The sequence below is a fragment of the Rhinopithecus roxellana genome, chromosome 18 (genome assembly GCF_007565055.1).
Source record: "Rhinopithecus roxellana isolate Shanxi Qingling chromosome 18, ASM756505v1, whole genome shotgun sequence".
NCBI classification, from domain to species: Eukaryota; Metazoa; Chordata; class Mammalia; order Primates; family Cercopithecidae; genus Rhinopithecus; species Rhinopithecus roxellana.
In genome coordinates this window covers 5,982,738-6,009,937 of record NC_044566.1, presented here as the reverse complement: position 1 = coordinate 6,009,937, position 27,200 = coordinate 5,982,738, and the positions used below count along the sequence as shown (strand labels likewise).

Sequence of the window (27,200 nt, the reverse complement as noted above, 5' to 3'; positions counted from 1 at the left end):
ATAAATACATAAATAAACTAAAATGGAAACAGGATCTCCCTATGGTGCCCAGGATGGTCTAGAACTCGGGCTCAAACGATCCTCCCATCTTGCTCTCCCATAGTTGGGACCACAGGCATGAGCCACTGTGCCCAAATGCAACAAATTAAAGGCATAGCACAACGAATCATCCAGATAAAAAAGACCCATTTGTCACTACCTGGCCGCGTTGGTATTTTGTGGTAGAGGTGGCCAGCAAAGAATCATCACTTGAGAGGGGACAGGTGCTCCCTGCTCTGACTTCTGTAGTGCAGTAGTAGTCAAAGCTGCTAAAGAGTTATGAAGAATGTGTTGTTTGCATATCACAAAGTTTTATTAATGTAATTTTAAGGCCAATTAAACTAATTTTATTCAAAGTAAGTCTACATTAAATTACAATATTAACAATCTCTAGACACAACGAACTTAAAATATAAGAAATAAAAATAGAAATCTGTTTGGTCTTTCTTAGACTACATATCATGGAACTCATAAATGAAAATTCTCAAAGATAGAAATGACAATTAAAGAGTGAGGATTTTAATATGGAAACCCACCCGCATGTTTCAAAAAGAGACTCTTTTAATAATTTAGCACAAAATCAAATTATATAAACTCGGTATATTCCAGAAAATATTGCTTTAAACACTTAGGCCATGATCAAAATTCCTTTGGTAGCTTTTAATCAAAATGAAACATGCTATTATGTAAAATATAAAGTACTTTTAAATGTTATCTCAAAAGTATCTTTGTCATAGTTACCCTTCTAACATCACTACTGAACTTTCCTTTCACTGTTCAACCTCATGTATATATATACAACACAAAACCAGGTACCAACAAAATCCTTTTAATCTTTCCACAAAATAACCTCTGCTTCACAACATCAAGACTTTAAGTCTCCATAAACTTTTTACAGTTTACAGCAGAGAACAAGGATCATCCCTGCACATGACTGTAAAAACCAAACCAAACTTTATTATTGCAATCATACAAATACTGCAATTAAAAAAAATCAAAGAGCAGTTACCCCAATGCCAAAAAACAGGGACTGCCAGACTCAATCTTAGAATGGAAACACTAACACGCTAGCCCCAAACCCTAAAACAGAGATTCACAAGCAACTCAGCTGAAACGAACAGACGCAGCAGGGCGGACACCATGGCCTTGGCAACGTCAGGGAGCTCACTTAGAAACCCGACTCACAAAAAATCAGCCATCAAAGTTTATAACTTTTGGAAATACAGGAAACACAGAGAGGCCAGTGGCTAAGATGCACCATCCATTCGCCAGCTTTGAACCCTGGCTCTTTCTCATGCTCACCCACGAAGGGCCCTTGTTTTCCCTCTAAATGCTGGTCATCTGAGCGAGCTGTCTTGAGGGATACCTAAGGAATCTTCCGAGCTAAAAAATGCAGCATCTAGGGTCTTCTTCATTGTGCATTCATGATCACACACGAGAACAAACCAAACTTTCAGCTTTTTGACACAAGAACAAGACCTTTTAAAGGAGCTTCTCTTTAGCAATATCTTCTTGTCCAATCTCAAAGTTATTTTGCACAGAGTAACAGAAACAATTTAAATGCCTAAAAGAACTAGAGGAAAAATTGGAGGGAAAAAGATACATCTGCCGGTTGAAGTCTTCAGCCTTGTGAAGGATGACCCAGGAGCCACCTCCCTTCCTTCACCTTCCAATGTCCACAGCTGGATCAGTCAGAGTCCCAGAAATGGCACAGGTGTGCTTCCTGCTCTGAGGGTACATTCTAGTGTTTCCTGAAGGGGAACCGTCTGCAGATGCGTCAGGCCACGTAGTGGTACTGATTCGGATTGTCTTTGTCTCTCTCCATGTAGTCTCTGTCTATCAGAGATTCAATTCTCTTTTTCAAATCTCCAGGCTAAAAAAGAAAAATGAAACGCCCCTAATTATAGTGGCATTAAATTTACAAACATTTACAAACAAGGGGTATATGCATGAAGTATGTAACTATAATTACAGAAATATATATACAAATAGATATTTATATGAAAATCATTTATAATTACACACATATTTATAAAATGAATAAAACTTCCTATTTCAAAGACAAAGTTAACGTTATCTCTTGATTAAAAAAAAGCGTCCATGTGAGTTTATGGTCAGAGCGCGGCGTCCTGAGGGAAATGTGAAACTTGTGAAATGTACATACATCATCTGCCATCAGTAAGAGCACATAAGCAAGGCAGACCCGATCACGACACATTTTTGTTTTTAGAAAGGAAAATCTCATCATGTCTTCTTGGGGCACTTTATCCTTTGTAAGGATGCTTCTGCCTAAGTACTGTATTTTTTTTTTTTTTTTTTGAGGCGGAGTCTCGCTCTGTCGCCCGGACTGGAGTGCAGTGGCCAGATCTCATCTCACTGCAAGCTCCGCCTCCTGGGTTTACGCCATTCTCCTGCCTCAGCCTCCCCAGTAGCTGGGACTACAGGCGCCCGCCACCTCGCCCGGCTAGTTTTTGTATTTTTAGTAGAGACGGGGTTTCACCGTGTTAGCCAGGATGGTCTCGATCTCCTGACCTCGTGATCCGCCCGTCTCGGCCTCCCAAAGTGCTGGGATTACAGGCTTGAGCCACCGTGCCCGGCCAAGTACTGTATTTTATTTATTTTGAGATGGGGTCTCATTTTGTTGCCCAGGCTGGAGTGCAGTGGTGCGATCTCAGCTCACCGCAGCCTCCACCTCCTGGACTCAAGCAATCTTCGTGCTTCAGCCTCCCCAGTAGCTGGCACCACGGGCTGCACACCACCAGGCCTGGCTAATTGTATTTTTTGTAGAGAAGGGGTCTATGTTGCCCAGGCTGGTCTCAAATTCCTGGGCTCAATCAATCCACCTGCCTCAGCTGCCAAAGTGCTGGGATCACTGACGTGAGGCAGTGTACCCAGCCTGTATTTTTACTCTTATGTATTTATATTGTTATTGCATGCCATGTCTATGTAAGTGAAACTACAATCCCAAGTGTTCCTGCACTAAAAGTACGTGACTGAGTAGACGAATCCACAGCCATAGCTCGTCTCTGCCCAGAGGGAACAGCCACTCCAGCTCTGCTATATTAGGAAGCAAATCTGTGTGAGCACTTATGTGCAAGGCTCCCCCTATACAAGGGAGACCCTCTATTTTCCAAACAAACTTAACCTTCTATTCAGCCATAAGCCACACATTTTACAAGATGTGGCTGAGGCTGGCATAGTGGCTCATGCCTGTACTCCCAGCACTTTGGGAAGCCGACGCAGGCGGATCACGAGGTCAGGAGTTCGACACCAGCCTGACCACATGGTGAAACCCCCTCTCTACTAAAAATACAAATTCAGCCAGGTGTGGTGGCATGTGCCTGTAATCCCAGCTACTCAGGAGGCTGAGGCAGGAGAATTGCTTGAACCTGGGAGGCAGAGGTTACAGTGAGCTGAGATCGCGCCACTGCACTCCATCCTGGGGGACAGCAAGACTCCGTCTCAAAAAAAAAGATGTGGCTGAAAACCCAACTAACCATGACAGCAGAGCGGGCGCCCTGGTTGGCCACACTCCACTCTTGCTCGCCTTCTGCTTTGCACTGAGCCTGGTTGTTTGCAGTGGTGGGAGGAAGGGGCAGTTTCCCTGACGGTGCTCTGGAGCTGTGCAGGGCCCCGAGGACGGCACCTCCCCTCTGCAGGGAAGGGGCAAATGTGGCTGATCTGATGGACAGTGGCACCTCCACCAGACTCTTAGTGTTCGACTATTTAGTGCATCTCTACTTTATTCCCTTGATGGAATGGGAGGCTCAAACTGCACAACATGGAATCTGGGGACTTTCCCTCCAAAGCAGGTGTGGCTGGTCCAGTTCCTGACAGGCCAGGCGTCATCAGAGTTTAGTATTTCCTGGGTTGATAAATACATGTAAAAAACATTTCATAATACTTTCTCAGCTTATCCTGCATCTCACACGTAGCAGGACAGTAAATCTCAGTTCTGAAAACACAACATGGGTTGACAGGTCTGGGCTGACTTTCATAAGCAACAGCAACAGTGGACTATTATTACCGTGGTGGAAAACGCGGTATAGCCTGTAAATGCTGAATAAATTAGTTATTGTTATCATTTCCTTAAAATATTGTGACGTAACCTTGACAGCTACTACTATGAGAAAAGTGTTCGGCTTTCCATGTCCCATCTACCTCTTCCCTTCCTGAAAATATGAACAAGCATGCACCATCCCTGGGAAGGACAGTTTCAGGGCTCTATCATTTCTACAGCAGTGACGAACAACACCTGGAATAAAGAGCTTCACATTTGCCAGTTTTTTTACATTCAGTGTATACACAAATGATCATGAATAATGCAGGTCAAATGATATGACTGAACATAGTGAGAATTAAACATGCTTTGTCACGTGTTTAGCAAATACTACAAATTTAATTATGCTAATGTTACATTTACCTTTACTGGAAATTTCAGCTGATTATATAATTCAGAAACTAGAAGATTATGACCAAGAGTCTTTCTCATCTTCATTATTCTGACGATAGCAGCATCAATCTGATATTGTCTATCCTGAAACACTCTCTCAGTGGTGCTAACTTGTTCCTCAACCTGTACAAAAAAGAAAAAAAAAAGTTAAGTGTAAAGATATATTTTCTTTATTTTTTTTTTTTTGAGACGGAGTCTCATTAAGTCGCCCGAGATAGAGTGCAATGGCATGATCTCGGCTCACTGCAACCTCCGTCTCCTGGGATCAAGCGATTCTCTTGCCTCAGCCTCCCAAGTAGCTGGGATTACAGGTACCCACTGTCATGCCTGGCTACTTTTTGTATTTCTGTAGAGGCAGGGTTTCACTATGTTGGCCAGGCTGGTTTTGAACTCCTGACCTCAGGTGATCCGCCCACCTTGGCCTCCCAAAGTGTTGGGATTACAGGCATAAGCCACCACGCCTGGTCTATATTTCAATATTAATGATTTAATGTTACCAAATTTGATGAGAAATGTTCTTCTGATGCAAAGAAAGGTCAGACATTGGATGAATCCTACTTTATTATGCATGTTTATTTGTTCTAGTAAAATGTACATTCCCAGAATAGCAAAACTCCAAAACCAAAACTTGAAAAATATATATATATATATATATTTTTTTTTTTTGAGGCAGAGTCTCACTCTGTCGCCGGGGCTGGAGTGCAGTGGCCGGATCTCAGCTCACTGCAAGCTCCGCCTCCCGGGTTTACGCCATTCTCCTGCCTCAGCCTCCCGAGTAGCTGGGACTACAGGCGCCCGCCACTTCGCCCGGCTAGTTTTTTTGTATTTTTAGTAGAGACGGGGTTTCACCGTGTTAGCCAGGATGGTCTCGATCTCCTGACCTCGTGATCCGCCCGTCTCGGCCTCCCAAAGTGCTGGGATTACAGGCTTGAGCCACCGCGCCCGGCCGAAAAATATTTTTAAAAGTTGTTTTCCTTATAAGAAAGCTGTAACAACTCTATATATGATGTAGATTAAAACTAGCAGCACATTAAACACAACAAAGCATAATGACCACCAGGATATACTCCAGAAATGTAAGTGTTGATCAACATTAGGAAATCTGTGAATATAAGTGAGAGCATTGTAACAGCTGAAAGGTTAGATTATATGACCATCTTGATAGATGCTGAAAAGGCATGATAAAATTGAAAATTGATTTTTTGATTTAAAACAAATATTAGCATACAAGGATGAATAAAAAAGGAAAGAATCTGAACATGATAAAACATGGTTATCAGAAACAAACAGCAAATACTAGAGACAACTTATTTTTTTTTTTAGACGAAGTCTTGCTCTGTCACCCAGGCTGGGGTGCAGTGGCCGGATCTCAGCTCACTGCAAGCTCCACCTCCCGGGTTCATGCCATTCTCCTGCCTCAGCCTCCCAAGTAGCTGGGACTACAGGCGCCCGCAACCTCGCCCGGCTAGTTTTTTTGTATTTTTAGTAGAGATGGGGTTTCACCGTGTTAGCCAGGATGGTCTCGATCTCCTGACCTCGTGATCCACCCGCCTCGGCCTCCCAAAGTGCTGGGATTACAGGCTTGAGCCACCGCGCCTGGCCAACTGTCACCACATTTTCAACAGGATCCATGACCCCCAAAAAGTTAATATCCTCTGAACTAGAGATAAAATTAGAAAGCTTAGCAGTACTGCTATTCCTTAAAAACATTAGAGGTTCTAACTATGCAATACAAGAACAGACTAAAGAGGTATATTGAAAAGGTGCAGACAAAACGATCATTATTTGTAGCTGAGCTGGAAAATCCAAGAAAATCAAGAGAAAAACTTTCAAAGCTAAAGAGTTTTGTAAAGTGGCTGGAAATAAAATAAATATACAAAGACAAATAGCATTAATACATACATTCTGATAAGAACCATCAGAAATGTAAAGAAAAAAGGTCCCCTTTATAAGGTGTCAGCATTTCATTAGACTGTCTTGCTTAAAACTCTAGTAGTTTTCCAAATGCTTCACGGGTCTGAGTCATCTTCAGAGGGTCCGGCTGTGGCTGCCTGATCAGGCCTGTGTGGCTCAGCTTCCCCTTTTGGCAATGACGCTGCAGCCAGAGTCCTTCTTTTAGTTCCTGAGCAAAGCTAGTCACTTATTCAGGAAAGCGTTCGCTGACGACAGTATTTATTTATTTTTTATTTATTTATTTATTTTTTGAGACGGAGTCTCACTCTGTCACCCGGGCTGGAGTGCAGTGGCCGGATCTCAGCTCATTGCAAGCCGCCTCCCGGGTTCACACCATTCTCCTGCCTCAGCCTCCCGAGAAGCTGGGACTACAGGCGCCCGCCACCTCGCCCGGCTAGTTTTTTGTATTTTTTAGCAGAGACGGGGTTTCACCATGTTAGCCAGGATAGTCTCGATCTCCTGACCTCGTGATCCGCCCATCTCGGCCTCCCAAAGTGCTGGGATTACAGGCTTGAGCCACTGCGCCCGGCCGACGACAGTATTTAATTAGACTCTCCTGCATTTCTCTATCCTAACATTTTCCTCCACTCTTACAAGTTAGTCAATGTCTGTGATCCTCTGCTACCTCTCTGCTGGAAAAGACAGAACACTCCTAGAAACAAAGACTTATTCTTTATTGTTAATGGATGAATTCTCAGTGCTTCAGAGGACCTGGGTCACCACAGATGATGAATAAGTTATTTGTTGTTGAATGAACGAAAACTTATGACTAGCAAGAAATATGCAAGACTTACAGAAGAAAACTAGGAAGTTGTGAGAAAGAGAAAACATTTGTATATATTTATATATACACACATATGTATGAATCAGAAGAATTAATATGATAAAGATAAAACCTCTGCAAATTAATTTAATGCAATACGGATTAAAAATGTTAATGTTCTTATTTGGGGGAGCAAAGGCATGATATGATTATTGTGAAGTTCACTGGAAGAATAAAGTTATAGGAGTAGCTACATTAATTAAAAGAACCTGGTGCCAGGCATGGTGCTCACGGCTGTAACCCCAGCAATGTGGGGCGTCAACATAGGAGGATTGCTTGAGCCCAGGAGTTCAAGACCAGCCTGGGTAAGACGGCAAGGCCTCATCCCTACAAAAAATACAAAAAATTAGCTGGGCGCGGTGGCACATGCCTGAGGCTGAGGTGGAAGGATCGCTTGAGCCCAAGAGGTTGAGGCTGCAATGAGCTATGATCACACCACTGCACTCTAGCCTGGGCGACACTGTCTCAAAACACAAAACAAAACAAAACAAATGGCTGGCTATGAAATAGATACATAATTTATAGAAGAGAATTGAGAATATGAATTTGATACATAATAAGGTGATAATTCAAATAACTTGTGCAAGGATGATATTTCAAATTTGGTTTTAGAAAGGATGGGGGTAATCAGACTGTTTTCAGATACTAAAATAATTTTTGCAACATGAAAATAAAGATTTAAATGTAAAAACTTCTAGATAAATAACATAGTAGAAATGTTTTTTAAAAATCTGGTTAAGGGAATTTCTCTCTTAGGTCTGTGATATGGTTTTGAATATGTGTTCCCTCCAAATCTCATGCTGAAATGTGGTCTCCAGTGTTAGAGATGGGGCCTGGTGGGAGGTGACTGGGTCATGGGGGCAGGTCCCACGAATGGCTTGGGCCGCCCCCCTTGGTGATGAGATCTGGTCGTTTAAATATGTTGGGCACCTCCCTCCCTGTTCTTGCTCATGCTTTTGTCATGTGAGACGCCTGCTCCCCTTGCACCTTTCACCATGATTAGAAACTTCCTGAGGCCTCATTAGAAGCTGAGGCGATGCTGGCGCCATGCTTCCTGTACAGCCTGCCGAGCCCTGAGCCAATTCAACTTCTCTTCTTTATAAATTACCCAGTTTCAGGTATTTCCTTCCAGCAATACAAGAATGGCCTAATACAGCATTACACGTGAAGTCAGAAACCATAAAAGAAAAGGAGACTATATTTGAGAACTTAAAAACTGTTATGTGAAAAAAAAACCCACTAAGAACAACAGAATTATCTGTCAAAAATGACAAAGCAGGCTGGACATGGTGGCTCACGCCTGTAATCTCAGCACGTTGGGGGGCCATGGGTGACTCACCTGAGGTCAGGAGTTCGAGACCAGCCTGGCCAACACGGTAAAACCCCATCTCTACTAAAAATACAAAACTTAGCTGAGTGTGGTGGCATGCGCCTATAGTCCCAGCTACTCGAGGGGCTGAGACAGGAGAATCGCTTGAACCTGGGAGATGGAGGTTGCAGTGAGCCGAGATTGTACCACTGCACTCCAGCCTGGACGACAGAGTGAAACTCCAAAAAAAAAAGGAACAAAGCATTAATATCCTTAATACATAAAGAAAACCACCTAATCCGTAAGGGAAAGAACACTATAACAAATGTGCATGACTTGAAAAGCAGTTAAAAAAAGAAAAATACAAATGGCTAAGCATAAAAATTGGCATCAACAGTTATGAAGTGCTTACAGGTATGTGGCAAACAATTCATTTAATTCTCAAAACTTGAGGTAGTAGTATGTCTATTTTAAATATAAGAAATGGAGCATTAGAAAGATTATATAATTTGTATAAACTACGGAGTGATAGAAAGATGCTGAAAGAAATCAGAAATCAAAACCAAACCTGCAACAAACTATCTTTGGGCTGCTCAGAACAGGGTGGACAGGTGGAGGTGGGGACAGACACTATGCTCGGGTGAAATCTGCCAGACTTCAACTTGGAAAAGAGCAGTCAAACTAAGAAAAGTACACATTATTTTACCCAGCAGCTCCAGAGCAATAATCACACTAAAGAAACCATCTAACAAGTGCACAGAAATGTCCGTGCCAGGGTGTTGAACATAATCTTATTTTCAGGAGGGGGGGTGGAGGAATGTTAGTGCCTGTGGCCGAGGGCACTGCCAGCCCTGATGGGTCTACACAACCAGCACTCTGCTCCTGCAACAAGTCCTGGCCAGGAGAAGACTGTGATCAGCACGAAAACTGGCTACAGGAGGCCTGACAGGCGCCATATATATAGTGACCCTAGGTGTTTTTTGTTTTGTAGAGTTGGGGGTCTCACTGCATTGCTCAGGCTGGCCTCAAACTCCCGGGCTCAAGCGACCCTCTGGAGTAGCTGAGACTAGGGCTGCATGCCACTGTGCCTTGCGTAGTGATCCCATTTAAAAAAAAGTTTACATATACTTACACCAGAGAAAAAGGCTGTGACCACAAACAAAAAGGGCAATAGTGGTTATCTTCAGCAGAAGGAACTGACAGACCTTCTCACTTCTGCCCACTATAAAAGTTGCACCCTCAGGCCGGGCGCGGTGGCTCAAGCCTGTAATCCCAGCACTTTGGGAGGCCGAGACGGGCAGATCACGAGGTCAGGAGATCAAGACCATCCTGGCTAACACGGTGAAACCCCGTCTCTACTAAAAAATACAAAAAACTAGCCGGGCGAGGTGGCGGGCGCCTGTAGTCCCAGCTACTCGGGAGGCTGAGACAGGAGAATGGCGTAAACCCGGGAGGCGGAGCTTGCAGTGAGCTGAGATCCGGCCACTGCACTCCAGCCCGGACCACAGAGCAAGACTCCGTCTCAAAAAAAAAAAAAAAAAAAAAAACCTGCACAGAAATGTTTATAGCAGCTTTAGTCATCATCACCAAAAGTTGGAGGCAACCAGATGTCTTTCAGTACGTGAAGGGATAAGTTGTGATGCATCCAGACAATGGAGAATCCTTCAGTGCCAAAAGCAAAGAGTTACCCAGCTATAAAAAGACATGGTGAACCTTCAATGCAATAAAAGAAGCCAATCTGAAAAGGCTACACACTATGACTCCAACTGTATGGCGCTCAGGAAAGGGCAAAACTATGGTGACGGTGCCAGGGTCGGGGGTTGCCAGGGGCTCGGAGGGAGACAGGGATACAGTGACAGAACGTAAGAGAATTTTTAGGGCAATGAAACTCCTGTATGATCCTAAAATGGTGGATACATAACATTATACATTTATCCAGACCCACAGAATGCACACCACCACGAGTGAACCATATCAGATTCTATTACCGTAGAAAGTGTGGATAATTTTCGAAACTCTATGACCATGGGAAGTTCTGGCTTAGCACACAATTTGTTTGTGAATAGGAATAACATTAAGTGGCTTTTTATCTGATTTTCTTTCCTACTGAGAATGTAAAGTTAATGAAAGCGACGTGAAAATGAGTACTCTTATAAACATTACATAGCCCAATTAGATTATCTTAGAAATGTGCTTCAGGCCTCTAACAGTCAAAAACATTACTACAAAAACAAATGATTCCTTGCTAAACACCCTATAAGTAAAAAGAGAAAGTTTATACATACAGTTTCCTTCATCTGAATTTGATTGATCTTTATTCTAAACAACTTGTGCTTGAATTCTCCATTAAAAATGAACTTGTCTCCGTCTTCCACTTCCTTTCCTTTGGGACTTTTAATCAGCACACGCGCTTTGCCACAGGCCAGGGACTGCAGCGTTCTGCGCAATTCACTATCCTCTGAATGGGAAGCAAACGTAAAGGTTGGCTTTAAATGAATGAGACTCAACAACAGTAAACAAATCATGCTATCAAGTCTGTATCTTAAAACAAATTCATGCTTTAAGAACAACTCATGGAGCTATGCACTCTGTGGTTTTCATACCTATCCCCGTGGCCATTTTTATCTCCTCAAAGCTGAAGCCATCTCCCTCGTTGAACATGAGGAGCACCAGTGTCTGGAAGAGGGACACCTGGAATTCCTTCTTCCCCTGGAAGAGAAGGCCTCATCACACCTTTGAAGCTGTGCGTGTACAATCTTAGAAAAATTAAAATTTTTTTTTTTTTTTTTTTTTTTTGAGACGGAGTCTTGCTCTGTCGCCCAGGCCAGAGTGCAGTGGCGCAATCTCGACTCACTGCAAGCCCCGCCTCCCAGATTCATGCCATTCTCCTGCCTCAGCCTCCTGAGTAGCTGGGATTACAGGTGCCTGCCACCACGCCTGGCTAATTTTTTGTATTTTTAGGAGAGATGGGGTTTCACAGTGTTAGCCAGGATGGTCTCCAACTCCTGACCTTATGATCTGCCCGCCTTGGCCTCCCAAAGTGCTGGGATTACAGTCCAGCTATCTTTTGTATGGGACTGACTGTAACGTAGGGGTGAATGCAATTTGGCCTTATATATCCTAGGATGATCTCCTTTTCTATTCAGCAGTTCCTGCTGCAGCAACTTGCCACATGCCTCTGGGTCAGACCTGCGAGAGGCACGTGAGAGGTCGGGTGGCAGTCGGGGGCTCCCTCTGAGGACTCAGCCCTGACTCATCATGAGCCCACCACAAGCCCTCCCTGCACACCTGGAGAGAGCTGCAGTTGGCGGTGCTGGTACAGACCCTGTGGAGGTCAAGTTCAACTAAAGTCAGCAAGTAAGGCAAAAACTGGGGATAATAGAAATTAACTTTCTTAATACCTTAAGGAAGACTATATATGGTTTTCTGTATATGACTCTCTACAATAATATATATAAAGTTGGTACGTATAACTTATTTCATAATGTACAGATAAGTTTATTATTAATATAACAGCTATGCAAAATAGGAATTTTATAATGTTTTTGCTTAGTGTATATAACTGCCCTGTTTCATGATAAGCTCCTTTCATTGATCAGTGCATTGTATGCATTCTCCCCTCTTAAATAACCACTCATAAAAACAGCACTGTAACAACTATTCTTATTCATTAATCCGTGAAAATATCTTATTAACATGAGTTCCTAGAGTTGAAACTAAGGCAGCAATTCGGCAGTGTTGCCGAAGTTCACAATGCCAGACTGCTCTTCCAAAAGCTCACTGCAGTGTACGCTTCTTCCAGCAGGGGGCAAGAATCTGGTTTTCTTTGTTTTTTAGGCTTCATCAAATCTCTTAGTCAAAAAGTGGTATCTTGGCTGGGCGCGGTGGCTCAAGCCTGTAATCCCAGCACTTTGGGAGGCCGAGACGGGCGGATCACGAGGTCAGGAGATCGAGACCATCCTGGCTAACATGGTGAAACCCCGTCTCTACTAAAAAATACAAAAAACTAGCCGGGCGACATGGCGGGCGCCTGTGGTCCCAGCTACTCGGAAGGCTGAGGCAGGAGAATGGCGTGAACCCGGAAGGCGGAGCTTGCAGTGAGCTGAGATCCAGCCACTGCACTCCAGCCTGGGCGGCAGAGCCAGACTCCATCTCAAAAACAAACAAACAAACAAACAAAAAAGTGGTATCTTACTGTATTTTACTTTGAAGCCCTTTGTTTCGCAGAGAAGTGTAATGCATCTTCATGGATATTAATTTTTTTCATTTGCTTTTATGAGTTGCCTCTTCACATTCTCTTTTTTTTCCAATAGGTAAATGGTTTTCTATGGATTGGTTTCTTAAGAATTTTTATTGATTGGAATATTAACCCTTTAACTGTTATTAATTTTATTGACATATAAAAGCTAGTGAATTAAAGTGAAACACTCTTTCCTTTTTTGCTACCCAAGTCTAGTAACAATAAAAAATTCTATTAACATATTAACAAACAATAAAAAATAAATGAAACACAGAACTTACTTCTTTAAACTCCGCTTTTAAAACAGCATGTCCCAAAGTAGTTTGCCATTGAAGTTTTCGACCACTGTGCTTTCCAAGATAAAATGCCTTAAATACTTCCTGAAGTTTAACCATCTGTCAGGCATAGGAGAACAACAAAATCATGCCACACGCCATCCATCTCAATAGCCCCACATTCAATGCAGAGTTTTACAACTTTTCACAGCTGAATTAAAAGGTCAGCTCTATATTCTGACACTTTCTGGATTCCATTATCTGTAAAAACATCCTCAATCCTTGTACTTTGGGGCTTCCCAGTGTCAATGAGATAATGCTTGCACTGGTGTTTCATGGTACAGACCAGCTGTATTCCGTGGTCTCTGGCCACACTCGGGCTTGCTGGGGCCAATGGCACAGAGTGAAGACTGGAGCCGACAAGAAAAAAGTGTCTGAGGCCAGATCCTGTGTCTCAGCCCGGCCATGCCCTGCCCTGGCCTCAGTTGGTGTTCCCTGCAATGAGCGGGGCTCCTGCTTCCTCATCTGTGAAGGGTGACACCACCACCCCTTGTGTTGCACTGTGCAGGGGCTGCTGGCAAACACCTCCATCAGGGCCTGCACAGAAAGTATAGCACAAGTTAGTTGTTTTTATGATTAGCTTCTGGGTGAATTTCTTTCCTTTTCTGGAACATAGGCTTGCTCTATCAGCCAGGTTGTGGTGTGATCCGAGCTCACTGCAGGCTGGACCTCCCAGGTGCAAGTGATTCACTTGCCTCAGTGTCCTGAGTAGCTGGGACTACAGGCTACAGGTATATGACACCATGCCTGTTGATTGATTTTTTTTTTTTTTTTTTTTCTTATAGAGACAGGTCTTCTCATGCTGCCCAGGCTGGTCCTGAACTCCTGGTTCCAAGCGTTCCCCCTGCCTCGGCCTCCTAAAGCGCTGGAATCACACTTTGCCTGGCCTTGAGTGAATTTCTTACATTTTCCAGACTTTCTACTGATCCTTAACAATTGTGGCTGTTGCATTTTCAAGTTCCCAGCATTCAGTGCACCTGCCCTACCCACGGCCCGGATCCTGCTCCTGTTTCCTGGATGCCTCTCGGGGCAGGGTGTGTGTGACTCTCCTGTGTGCGGTGCTTTCCCTGACTTCTGCGTGCCCTTCGTGGTCCGTCATACCCTCCACTCTTCAGTTTGACCCTGTCTGGTGTCCACTGCACCTGGGCTCTCCAATGAGTCTGTGCTGCGCCCGGGAGGGTTCATCGGTTTCCGCCTCAGGAGACCATCTCTGTACAGCCCAGGGCGTGGCCTCCCCCTGCTCTCATCCACTCCGCAAATGCCAGTGCTCCTGGACTCGGTATCCACCTACACGCCTTGTATGAGTCCATTCTTTCACCGCTATAAAGAAATACCAAGCCGGGCGCCGTAGCTCAAGCCTGTAATCCCAGCACTTTGGGAGGCCGAGACGGGCGGATCACGAGGTCAGGAGATCGAGACCATCCTGGCTAACATGGTGAAACCCCGTCTCTACTAAAAAATACAAAAAACTAGCCCGGCGAGGTGGCAGGCGCCTGTAGTCCCAGCTACTCGGGAGGCTGGGGCAGGAGAATGGCGTGAACCCGGGAGGCGGAGCTTGCAGTGAGCTGAGATCCGGCCACTGCACTCCAGCCTGGGCGACAGAGCGAGACTCTGTCTCAAAAAAAAAAAAAAGAAATACCTGACATTGGGTAATTTATAAAGAAGGAAGGTTTAACGGGCTCACGGTTTTGCAGGCTGTACAAGTAGCTTGGCTGTGGAGGCCTCAGGAAACTTTTAATAATGGCAGAAGGCAAGGGAAAAAAGCAGGCACATCTTCACATGACCGCAGTAGGAAAAGAGGGAGAAGGGGGAGGTGCTACATACTTTAAAACAATCAGATCTCATGAGAACTCACTACCATGAGCACAGCAAGGGGGAATCTGCCCCATGATCTGGTCGCTTCCCACCAGGGCCTCGCCCAGCAGTGGGGATTACAATTCAATATGAGATTTGGGCAGGAACACAAATCCAAACCCACCGCTCCTCTCCCACACGCTCACCATTCCATGTCTTTGGACAGCTTCCAAAGATCGTGGGACAAAGAAAGCATGAAATTCTAACCTATGGTCTCACAGCCCTGGCCTCTGCCCCTCCCATCCCCCAGGCCCAGTTCAGCCCGTCATTCCACCGTCTTTCATACCTTCTCATCCCCCCAGACTTTCACACATGTGGTTTCTTCTACTGGATCCCATATCCTATCTTCCTCATGAAACCCACTCATTTCCAGAACCGCCTCCTCAGAGAAGCCTTCTCTGACACCCTCTTAGCTCTACCGGCCTCTATAGCACAGAGTGAATGTGAACTCTGGACAGGGGCTTGCAGGGCAGGGCCTCTGGCTCTCTAGCTCTCCATTGCAGCACTGCGCATGGCACCAGCAGGTGCTGCATAAATGCCTGCTGCTCTCTAGACCTGACGTGCCCTTTTAGTTTCTCTGTGTTTCTGTCTAAGCTGTGCCCTGTCAGAAATTCCTGCCAACCTCACCTCATGCCTGCTTGGCAATCTCCTTCCTCTTCATGCTTCAAAACTCAGCCCAAGAGTCACCTTTCTATGAAACCACACATATACATCCCCTGATGCACCTATTCCCCATCTTCAACGACACCAAATCCCAGGCGTGATATCATTTCATTTGTAGGTATTTCTGTGTATCTCTAAAGGACGGAACTCCTTCACTTTTTCAGGTAATATATCTACTAAGGCATTACCATACCTAAATAAAACTCAATAATGTGATAAGCCTCTTCTTTTTCTTTTTGCCTTGAGAAGTACCATGGTTTGTGATAAACCTCTTAATGCATATCTTTCCTAAAAATCATCTCCTTGGGATTCATTCCTAGGACTGGATCATTATTAATGATGATAATTATAATCATAATGCTATCGTTTGGCTACTATGTGCCAGCTACCATTCCAGGCCCAAAATGGGTCAAAGACTGAAACATACGAGCTAAAACTATAAAACTTTTGGGAGAATACATAGTGGTATTTTATTTTCTTTTTTTGAGACAGGGTCTCGGCTCTCACTCTGCTGCCCAGGATGGAGTGCAGTGGCTCGATCACAGCTCACTGCAGCCTTAACCTCCCAGGCTCAAGCAATCCTGCTACCTCAAACCTCTTGAGTGGCCGGGTCTGTAGGCGGGCACCACCACACGTGGCTAATTTGTCTATTTTTTGTAGAGACGGGGTTTTACCATGTTGTCTAGGCTGCTCCTAACTCCTGGGTTCAAGTGATCCTTGGCTTCCCAAAGTGCTGGGATTACAGGTGTGAGGCACTGCACCCGCCTCCTCAATTTTTTGTGATCTTGATTTGGCAACAATTTCTCAGCTATGACACCAAAAGTAACAACAAAGAAAATAAATGTGATTTTATCATAATTAAAAACTTTTGTAGAAAGCACACTATCAAGAAAGTAAAAAGATAACCCACAGAATGGGAGAAAATACTTACAAATCACAGATCTGATAAGGATCTAGCATCTGGAATATAAAGAGCTCTCACAGCTTAATAACAAGACATAAACAGCCCAGTTAAAAAGTAGGCAAAGCACGTGAACAGACATTTCTCCAAAGAAGAATACACAGATGGTCAATCAGGACATGAAAAGCTGCTCAACATCAACAGTCATCAGGGAAATGCAAACCACGGCAAGAGACCAGCTCATACTGGACAGGGACGGCGACAACGAAAGAGGCAGATCACAGGTGTAGGTGAGAAGGTGCGAAGCTCTTGTGATTGCTAACTGGAATAAAAGCTGCTGCAACCGCTGTGGGAAACAGTCCGGCAATTCCTCAGTGACTTAAACTTCAAGTTCCTGCATGGCCCAGCAGTTCCACTCCCAGGTACATACCCCAAAAGAAGTGACCGTAGGTGTTCAAACTAAAACTTGTACACCCATGTTCACAGCAGCATGATTCACAGCAGCCAAAAGGTAGAAATAACCCAAATGCCCAATATTTGGTGAATGGAGAAACCAAATGTGACCTATCAATTCACACAGACAGGAAGCAGAGAGTGGTTGCCAGGGTCTGGAGGAGAGCAAATGATGTAAGCATATCAAAGAGCAAAGAAGCCAGCGTAAGGGTGGCCCACGGACCACATATGGGACAATTTAAGCATCAAAATAAGTACAAAAATTAAGACTCCATGAGTTCATAACGATATAAAGAGAGAGAAACAAAGAAGTAAATAAAGGGGGTGGAAAGAAGGGCTCTTCCTTAGAATGCCAACTTCTAAATACAGAGAAATGACAGCGCTGGAAAACAAATCCCCATTCACCAAGGTAAAAATCAATTCAGGCAGCAGTTGCCACACAGGTGACAGCTGGACGAGGATTCAGATGTTTACATAGTCTTGAAATGTCTCCTCACAGATTCCTTAGTGATTACAAAAGGAAAAACACTACCGATACCTTGGAGAAACCAGCCAGCACCTCATCAGAAGGATTCTATTGCATGGCACCAAGATACTGGGGCACATGGTAGTGCGCACCTCCTGCCAGGATCCTGATGGGGACACGGGGCATCTGGCTGGACCTGCCCAACCTGAACCTACTCACAAGGAGCATCGAAGACTGCCTGGGTCCTGGGCTCAGCTGGGTACCAGAAACCACGACAAAGGACACACCTGAGACAACCAACAGAAATGGGGTGAATGTCCTCATTGGATGGGTGCTTATGTTCTTGGGAAATAGCCAGTAGAATATATATTTTTTTGAGACGGAATCTCTCTCTGTCGCCCAGGCTGGAGTGCAGTGGCACGATCTCCACTCACTGCAAGCTCCACTTCCCGGGTACACGCCATTCTCCTGCCTCAGCCTCCTGTGTAGCTGGGACCACAGGCACCCGCCACCACGCCAGGCTAATTTTTGTATTTTTAGTAGAGACGGGGTTTCACCATGTTAGCTAGGATGGTCTCCATCTCCTGACCTTGTGATCTGCCCATCTTGGCCTCCCAAAGTGCTGGGATTATAGGCATGAGCCACCACACCCGGCTAAATATTAAGGGTCAAGGGAACGGTGCAGGAGCACAAACATCTGTGGAGAGAGGAAGGGACAGCACCATGTGGCCAATGTGGAAAGCAGGCTGCCTGGCTTTCTTTGAGCAGGAGTCCTGCACATGTTCTCTAGGTCTGGCTAGGACGCCTCAGAAGCAAGGCCTCTCACTCACCTTCTCCCACCCCACCACCTTCTCCACCAAAGTTCTCCTGGAACGAGAACTCCTCTTCCCCAAGGCAGGACAGAGAAAACTCAAACCCCTCTTGCCCAAAGCCAGCCATAAAGCCTGGAGATACTACTCTATCCTTCTCCTACCCTTCTGTGTAGGATCTGGACATTAAGAAGTTCTCTGACCTACCTTGCTGATAGTTAAGTCATAAGACTCTTGTTCCAGACGTGTCCTGCCTACACCTGAGAGGCAAGAACACTGCCCAGTGAGGACAAGAAGAATCTGAACAGATAGGCCTTACCGGTTTCCCCACCACTCTACTACTGTTAGATGGTATCCTTCTGTGTACATTGGTAAGAGTTTGGATGTCTGTCCCTCTAAATCTCACGGTGAACTGTGATCCCCAGTGTTGGAGGTAGGGCCTGGTGGGAGGTGTTTGGGTCATGGGGGTGGATCCCCCATGAATGGCCTGGCGCCCTCCCTGGGGTAATGCGTTACCATGAGATCTGACGGTTAAGGAGTCTGGGACCTTCCCCCACTGCCTGTTATGCCCTCTCTCCAGCCTACTCCCCCTTTGCCTTCAACCTTCAACCTTGAGTGAAAGCTTCCTGGGACCTTATCAGAAGTTGCGCAGACACGGGGGCCATGCTTGTACAGCCTGCAGAACCGTGAGCCAATGACACCTCTTTTCTTTACAAATTATCCAGCCTCAGGTACTCCTTTATAGCAATGCAAAACAGACTAACACACCTATTTCTACATGGCTGCCCATTCTTTATCAACCCTAAGTATAACAACGGACAGTCTCTTTGGTCATCATTTCTGAAGCCTGCTGTGTTAAATAAAACTTAGATTAAATAAATTTGTTATGGTTTTCTCCTAATTTGTCTTTTCTTAAAGGAGCATTGGCCATGACCCTTATGACTGGTAAAAAAAGGAATCACACTGTCCAACCACTGTAGCTGTGAGTCTTTCTTCCCTTCTCAGCTGAGGAAATCATTATTCACCTTTACTTGAGATCAGGCTTAAGGGATGCCTTTTCCAGGAAGTCTTCCATGATTCCAGGCTGGTCTCAGCCCCTTCCCTTTCCCTAGTATTATGATGAATGGTTCGTGTATTGTATCTCCTGCTGACTTTAACTTCACTGAGCACAGAATTCTACCTCCGGTGTGCAAACCCTCCACTAAAGGGCTTAGTGTAGCTAAAGTAGTGGCTGACAAGGAAAGTCCTAAATAATGCCATTCCTAAGACTTCAGCACTGTCTACAATAGAAAGAAAGAACAACCAGACAAGAACTGCAGCTCAACAAGCCATAACTTCCAAAACAAGTGCCTGTGCTCATGGGCCCTGCAGGTCAGCAGGTAGACATCGGCTGCATTGGAAGGAGACACAGAGGGTGACAAAAGTTGTCACTTTCTAATGCAGACATACGAGCACTTTTGATTTCGGACTGAGTGGGCTATTTTTAAAAACTCCCCATTAAACAATTCTTGAAGGCAACATATCTGTGTTCGGTAAGGGCATGACAGCGGGAGCAGACAGCATGCTTTCCGCACACTTACTTCTGGGGTTAAGTGCACTTCCATGGGCGTGTACGTTGGCCAGTAGCCCATTGTGAGTATGTTCACTGTGAGGTCTATAGGGCCTGAGTCACTCTGATTCTGCATATGCTAAAAACAGAGAAATCCAAGACAATCATTTTGAGAAAGTAATAAAACATAATTAACCTAAAACAAAATAAACCGTGTAATTTTCAATATAAAGTTTCAGCTGTGTCAGAATTTATCTCAGTCCCCAGAATGTATTCCGTGAAACCCAGTGCCTCACTGGGACTGCCTTTTTCCCTTCTTCAGGTGTCACCACCACACACACTGAAATCAAATTCTTGCCACACATGTTTAGAGCGTCTTTTTCTCCTCCTTTTAAAATTTACTTGTGAAACATTAATAGTGTAATTTTTTTCTTACACAGTTTAGAGTGAGATTCATTTTTTCTATCTAATCTATTGAATCTACCTATTTATTTATCGACTTATGACAAGGTACTGCTATCTCTATCTGTCTATGTACGTATTTATCCACCCATCCACGACAAGGTCTCACTCTGCTCAGCCTCAAATTCCTGGGCTCAAGTCATCTTCTCACTTCAGTCTCACCCCAGTAGCTAGGACTACCTGCTCATTCAAAACATTTTTCTTTTGTAGAGATAGGGTCTTGCTATGTTGATCAGGGTAGTTTTGAACTTCTGGCCTCAAGAAAGCCTCTTGCCTCTGCCTCCCAAAGTGCTGGGGTTACAGGCATGAGCCACCACACAAACAGATACTTTTTAAAAAGCTGCTTTACCTGAAGAAACACGACTCACCTGCTTAAAATGAACCATGATGTCCTTCGAAAGCTCCATGTCCTTGAACATGCCTTCCAGCTTGCTGGTGAAGGCTGCACCACACTCTGGACACAGCAAAGGAGGGGGTGAGATCAGGGCAACACACGGGACAGCAACCCTCAGTTAGAGGGGAGAAGCCCAGACCCCACACGCTTACCATGCTTGAGCTTTGACAACATAGACTTTTCAGCATCAACTGAGGCACTTTTCCCAACAAGGAGTCTTTTTGCCAAATCTTTTTTATAAAATGCTTCAAAGACATCTTTACCTATTTATAACCAGATGAGAATAATCAAGACATCAGAGAGTTGATAAGCAAATGTTAAACTTCAACTGCTGAAAACCCTTAAAAGAGTTCATTCTAATGCAAACTGGCTCTACTGATAGTGACATTCTCATGTTAAACCTCCTCTGAGAAAGCAGGGCCTGTGTTTACACCTCTTGATTATGCAGCATTTTCTGAGTGCCCGAGTCTCACCGTGGATGAACCTGAACAGGATCATGATCTTGTCCAATGTCCGCTCCAACTCCTCATCTGTGGCTTCTTTGTTGCCTGCTCTTAACTTTGAATCCACATGCTTTGCTGTGAGCATAAATATAGTAAATACTCTAAATTAGAAAAAAGAGCATCTTCAATTTCTTTTTTCGTTTTTTTTTTTTTTTTGGAGGCGGAGTCTCATTCTGTCGCCCAGGCTGGAGTGCAGTGACGCAATCTCGGCTCACTGCAAGCTCCGCCTCCCGGGTTCAAGCCATTCTCCTGCCTCAGCCTCCTGAGTAGCTGGGACTACAGGCGCCCACCACCGCACCCGGCTAATTTTTTGTATTTTTAATAGAGACAGGGTTTCACCGTGGTCTCGATCTCCTGACCTTGTGATTCGCCCGCCTCCGCCTCCCAAAGTGCTGGGATTACAGGCGTGAGCCACCGCGCCCGGCCGCATCTTCAATTTCTATAAGCAACAATGTACAGGAACATTCTGGAACCTTCCCAAAATGACTATAAGACAAAAAAGCAAGTATCTGATTTTCTAAGATAAGTATTTCTCAAGTCACGTGAAAGTAAACGCTTCCCAAAATTTTAACGAAGCCAGGACTGAATGTTTAAAGCAGGGTTAAATATCTTTCTTATCTCTAAATGCAATCTCTGAATTTCAAAATAAAATGGGTTCAGTAAATACATGCTCAGGTTTCAGGACATGACTGCCCTGGACGCTGGAGTGCCCACTTCTAGGATCTGGTGTCATGAACTCAGAGGAGACATTCTCAAAGAGAAAGACTTTCTCAGGGCATCCAAGGCGGCAACACAGGGTAAAAGTATTTCTACTCAGGCTTCCTGTTTCTGAGGCTGCACAAGCCATCGTAAGGTGGTTCGGGAGGGAGGATCAAAGTCCCCACTGTGATGGCGGAACTCACGACTTCCAGAAGCCCAAATTCCCAAGGGCTCAACATTCCTTTTCTTTAGAGAAACCACAAACGATACAGAGGTACAAAAGCCAAAGTAAACTGCCTCCTGAATTCCTTCTGTTGCGTTTTTGTTAGTTTTTTTCTTTTCAACATTTTATAACAGAGTATTTTGAACACACAGAAACGTAGACAACTGCACAATAAGCTCCATGTTCCATCTTCCACTTCAACAGTAATCAACAATCTAGTATCATCTACTAGTTCTCTTTGCCCCCTTTCTCCTTCAAATTAAAAAATTTTACTGACTAGAGAAAGCCTATGAGAAAGCCTATGAATTCTGAAATAGATTTTGATATTATTGTGAAAAAATTGCACAACTTAAAAATCGTATTTTGGCCGGGCACAGTGGCTCAAGCCTGTAATCCCAGCACTTTGGGAGGCCGAGACGGGCGGATCACGAGGTCAGGAGATCGAGACCATCCTGGCTAACCTGGTGAAACCCCATCTCTACTAAAAAAAAAAAAAATACAAAAACACTAGTCGGGCGAGGTGGCGGCGCCTGTAGTCCCAGCTACTCAGGAGGCTGAGGCAGGAGAATGGCGGGAGCCCGGGAGGCGGAGCTTGCAGTGAGCCGAGATCCGGCCACTGCACTCCAGCCCCGGCGACAGAGCAAGACTCCGTCTCAAAAAATCAAAAAAAAACCAAAAAAACAAAAAAACAAAAAAACAAAAAAAACCTTATTTTAAAATATGCTATCTTTTGAGATCTCATCTGGTTTTATCCTATTTTAATACTGATTAGAGGATACAAAGATGGTGATCTCCCTTCTTTGGCGAAGTCAAGCGTCACTTCTTTTCTAAATTCCTACTTCATCTTCCCTTAAGGAAATGCCCTCTTCCACCCATGCATGCAGGTGTGTCAGTTTTTAAACGTGTGTCCTAATAAGACTTGATAAAAACGCTTTCCACACACCCCTTGAGGAGCTTGAACATTTTGGTTGATTGTGCCTTACTTTCCCACATTAAATAATTGTCTAGAAATGGGTGAGACCGTCTCAAAAAAAAAAAAAAAAGAAAATATTTTTCTACCGATTAGCTCTGCAGGCTTGTTGGGTCTCTTGTTAATGAACGTCTCAAAGGACTCCTTCATCAGGTTGACGAACCGCTCGTTCTTCTGGAAGCAGACCTCAATCACGTGGTCCACCTTGTCCTTGAAGTCCAGCAGGTCTTGGACCATGTCTTTATCTTTCTCAGGATTGATGACGATCGCTGTCCCAAAAGTCTGCAAACGCAAATCAATACCAACTCAGCAACATGTTTATAATACCAAACAATATTTTCTCCTGCTAGCATGTAATCAGGATAGTTTAATATAAATTACTCTTAGTAGTAAGCAATAACTTTAAAAGCTTCACAAATTGAATTCACATCTCAAAAATTAAGTGAATGCACTTTTTGATTTTTTTTTTTTTGAGGCAGGGCCTCACTCTGCAGCCAAGGCAGGAGTGCGGTGGTGCAATCACGGTCCACTGCAGCCTCAACCTCCCAAGCTCAAACAATCCTCCCACCTCAGCCTCCTGAGTAGTTGGTGCTACAGGCTCAGGTCAGCACATCTGGCCAATCTTTTTAAAGTTTTGTAGAGACGGGGTCATGTTGCCCAGGCTGGTCTCGAACTCCTGGCCTCAAGCAACCCTCTTGCTGTGATTTCCCGAAGTGCTGGGTTTACCGGCATGAGACCCTGTGCTTGGTGTGAATATCCAATTAAACACACGATTAATGCCTTCTTCTTACGGTTCTGTTTCTGAGAGAACTTACAAATGACTGGGAAAATGCCCATTGCTTTTAAAATAACGTTTATGTGTAAGTTCCTCCAAGACAAGTTAATTCTTATTAATTAAATACACCTCTTGGGACTTCTTAGTTTTCCTTCTCCATCACTTCAAATCATGAAAAACCTCATTTTTTAAGTTTGTATTTTTTTTTTTTTGAGACAGAGTCTTGCTTTGTCACAAGGCTGGAGTGCAGTGGCGTGGTGATCTTGGCTCACTGCAACCTCCTCCTGCTGCTTCAAGTGATTCTCCCAGGTAGCTGGGACTACAGGTGCACACCACTACACCCGGCAAATTTTTGTACTTTTAGTAGAGTCAGGGTTTCATCATGTTGGCCAGGATGGTCTCGATCTCTTGATCTCATGATCCGCCTGCCTTGGCCTCCCAAAGTGGTGGGATTGCAGGCATGAGCCACTGCGCCCAGCCTAGTTTGTTTTTTTAATTTAAAAATGTTATATTAAACATTCCTAAAAGTGTGTGGCACTAAAAAAGTTAACTATTTGGCCGGGCGCGGTGGCTCAAGTCTGTAATCCCAGCACTTTGGGAGGCCGAGACGGGTGGATCACAAGGTCAGGAGATCGAGACCATCCTGGCTAACACCGTGAAACCCCGTCTCTACTAAAAAATACAAAAAACTAGCCGGGCGAGGTGGCAGGCGCCTATAGTCCCAGCTACTCGGGAGGCTGAGGCAGAATGACGTGAACCCGGGAGGCGGAGCTTGCAGTGAGCCGAGATCCGGCCACTGCACTCCAGCCCAGGCGCCAGAGCAAGACTCCTTCTCGGGAAAAAAAAAAAAAAGAAAAAAAAAAGTTAACTATTTGATGACATAAACTACATTTGCTCAAGAGGAACTGAATTATTGGATTTAAAAAATGTGTCTCAATACAATGCACACATGCACTCACACGTCTCACACACACACACACACACACACACACGAGGTAGCTGGCTGGTGGAAAGATGCCAACAGAAGGCTGGGCACAGTGGCTCATGCCTGTAATCCCAGCACTTTGGGAGGCCGAGGCGGGTGGATCACAAGGTCCGGAATTCAAGATCAGCCTGGACAATATGGTGAAACCCCGTCTCTACTAAAAATACAAAAATTAGCCTGGTGTGGTGGCGGGAGCCTGTTATCCCAGCTACTCAGGAGGCTGAGGCAGGGAAATGCTTGAACCCAGGAGGCGGAGGTTGCAGTGAGCTGAGATCGCACCACTGCACTCCAGCCTGGATGACAGAGCGAGACTCTGTCTAAAAAAAAAAAAAGATGCCAACAGAAAGGGCACAGACACCCCTGGAGAGGCACGGCAGTGTGTAGCTAGCAGGTGTGGGAGGGACTTACCTCTTACTCTTCACCCTTTGTGCTAACTGCATTTTACAATGATGCACATACACTACAAGGCCCAGCTTTTCTTTGATAACGGCATGTGGCAGTTGAATGGAAACCACTATTTTGTTATTGCTGACACTCAGGGGTGATGGTCACTCACTGTTTTATTACCCAGAGGGGAAATTGCAAATGTGAACTTTTCCTAGTTTTTTAGCACATATTCCCATCCCCTGAAGCCCTGAAGACTGTCTCACTGGCAAAAAACCTAAATCTTCAGTAGCTTTACGGCCAATTTAGTGTGACTCAGTTGTAACTTCCAATTCAACATCGCTTGTACGAGACCTTGTGGGGAGAGGTGCTGTGTGCCGGCTTTGCACAGCTGGACTGATACATGACTTGAGGTCTGATTATTCCACAAAGCAGCACGTAAGCTTTCATTTATCTTTTTTATTTAATGGAAATCTTTATTGAGACAATGAAGGATCTGCATAATAGCAAAAATAGCAAAGCAATCCCAGTATCTTTGTTTTCCATAGTTTCCTCCAATGGCAAGTTTGCAAAACTACAGAACAGTATCTCAACTGGGATAGTGACACTGACAACCCCCAGGGTCTTTTTCAGATGGCCCAGTTGACTTGTAACTCGTCTGGGTGTGCACATCTAGACCTCGGCCAAAACCCCATGTTCCTGCAGAGGGCTACCTCCTGGGGCCTTTTATAACCACACACCCCGCTCCATCCCTACACCCCAGTAACTTTTCATCTGTCCTCCATTTCCAACTTTTGTCATTTCCAGAATGTTATGCAATAACACGTTAAGTATCTGCAATTGGCTTTTTTCTTTTTCTTTTTTTCTCTCAGCATAATTCTCTGGAAATTTTATTTATCTTTTCATTCTGGGATCTAAGAATAGTCACCAGCAAGCAAAAACACAGACTTCTGCTAAATGCTCACCATTTAAGCTGGAAAATTCAAGCTAGGCAACTGGCACACGCTGAAAACACGAGCTATCTGTGAAGGGACCCTGATGTTTGCATCAGTTCTCCTGTTTCTGTGAGGGGCATCTGGAGAATGGCTTCTCATTCTAGAGGGTCTTTGGTAGGTTTCTGGGGCTGGGCAACACTGGCACTCTGGGCAGGCGATTCTCTGTGGTGAGGGCTGCCTTGTGCATTCAGCACACCCCGGGGCTGCCCAGCAGAGCAGGCAGCGCCCTCTCTGTTCAGACAGCCACACACGTCTCCACACATCAGTAAGTGTCCCCTTGGTGGGGTGGTGCCCTGGGCCGAGAGCCCCTAGTCTTCAGGGAGGTCCTATGTCAGCACCGAGGGGCTGTTCTCCTGGGCAGGACATGTGAAAACTCAGGGTACTGCCCAAGAAGCCACTCTATGATGGGTTGGATTGGGCTTGTCAGGGATGCCAAAGAAATGCTTTCGAAACTTGAAAGCGAAAGTTTAAGTAACAAATCCTAAATTTGGTCTGTTAAGAAATAAGGTCTATAAAGCAACCTAATATGCCAAATATGTAATAGTTCTCACTGAGCTAAGGGCATGAGGAGATCTTGTCTGACAAACAGATTTACAAAAATGATGACTTTCAGAAAAATCATGATTTAGAATTAAACCAATATTTACACTGATGAAGAAGAGTAAAACTGTTGATCTTTAAGTTATACTTTCTACCTGCATGGTGCTAATCACTGCTGGTGTTATCTTTTTTTTTTTTTTTTTGAGACGGAGTCTCGCTCTGTCGCCCGGGCTGGAGTGCAGTGGCCGGATCTCAGCTCACTGCAAGCTCCGCCTCCCGGGTTTACGCCATTCTCCTGCCTCAGCCTCCCGAGTAGCTGGGACTACAGGCGCCCGCCACCTCACCCGGCTAGTTTTTTGTATTTTTTAGTAGAGACGGGGTTTCACCATGTTAGCCAGGATGGTCTCGATCTTCTGACCTCGT

General features: G+C 44.7%; 1 protein-coding gene across 2 annotated transcripts in view; it reads right to left on the bottom strand.

The window, feature by feature from the left end:
• Nucleotides 1-333: 333 nt before the first annotated feature.
• CUL4A (cullin 4A) overlaps nt 334-27,200 on the bottom strand; it is a 58,120-nt gene continuing 31,253 nt past the window's right edge. Inside the window, exons 11-20 of one of the 2 annotated variants that reach the window (XM_010360063.2) lie at nt 23,188-23,380; nt 21,177-21,281; nt 20,856-20,966; nt 20,678-20,763; nt 19,879-19,986; nt 13,099-13,212; nt 11,181-11,286; nt 10,863-11,035; nt 4,463-4,615; nt 334-1,912 (exon numbers count right to left, since the gene is read on the bottom strand). In XM_010360063.2, the coding sequence (XP_010358365.2) occupies nt 1,817-1,912; nt 4,463-4,615; nt 10,863-11,035; nt 11,181-11,286; nt 13,099-13,212; nt 19,879-19,986; nt 20,678-20,763; nt 20,856-20,966; nt 21,177-21,281; nt 23,188-23,380 (1,245 nt within the window). In that variant the 3' untranslated portion in view covers nt 334-1,816. The other variant, XM_030922367.1, reaches the window with a different exon arrangement.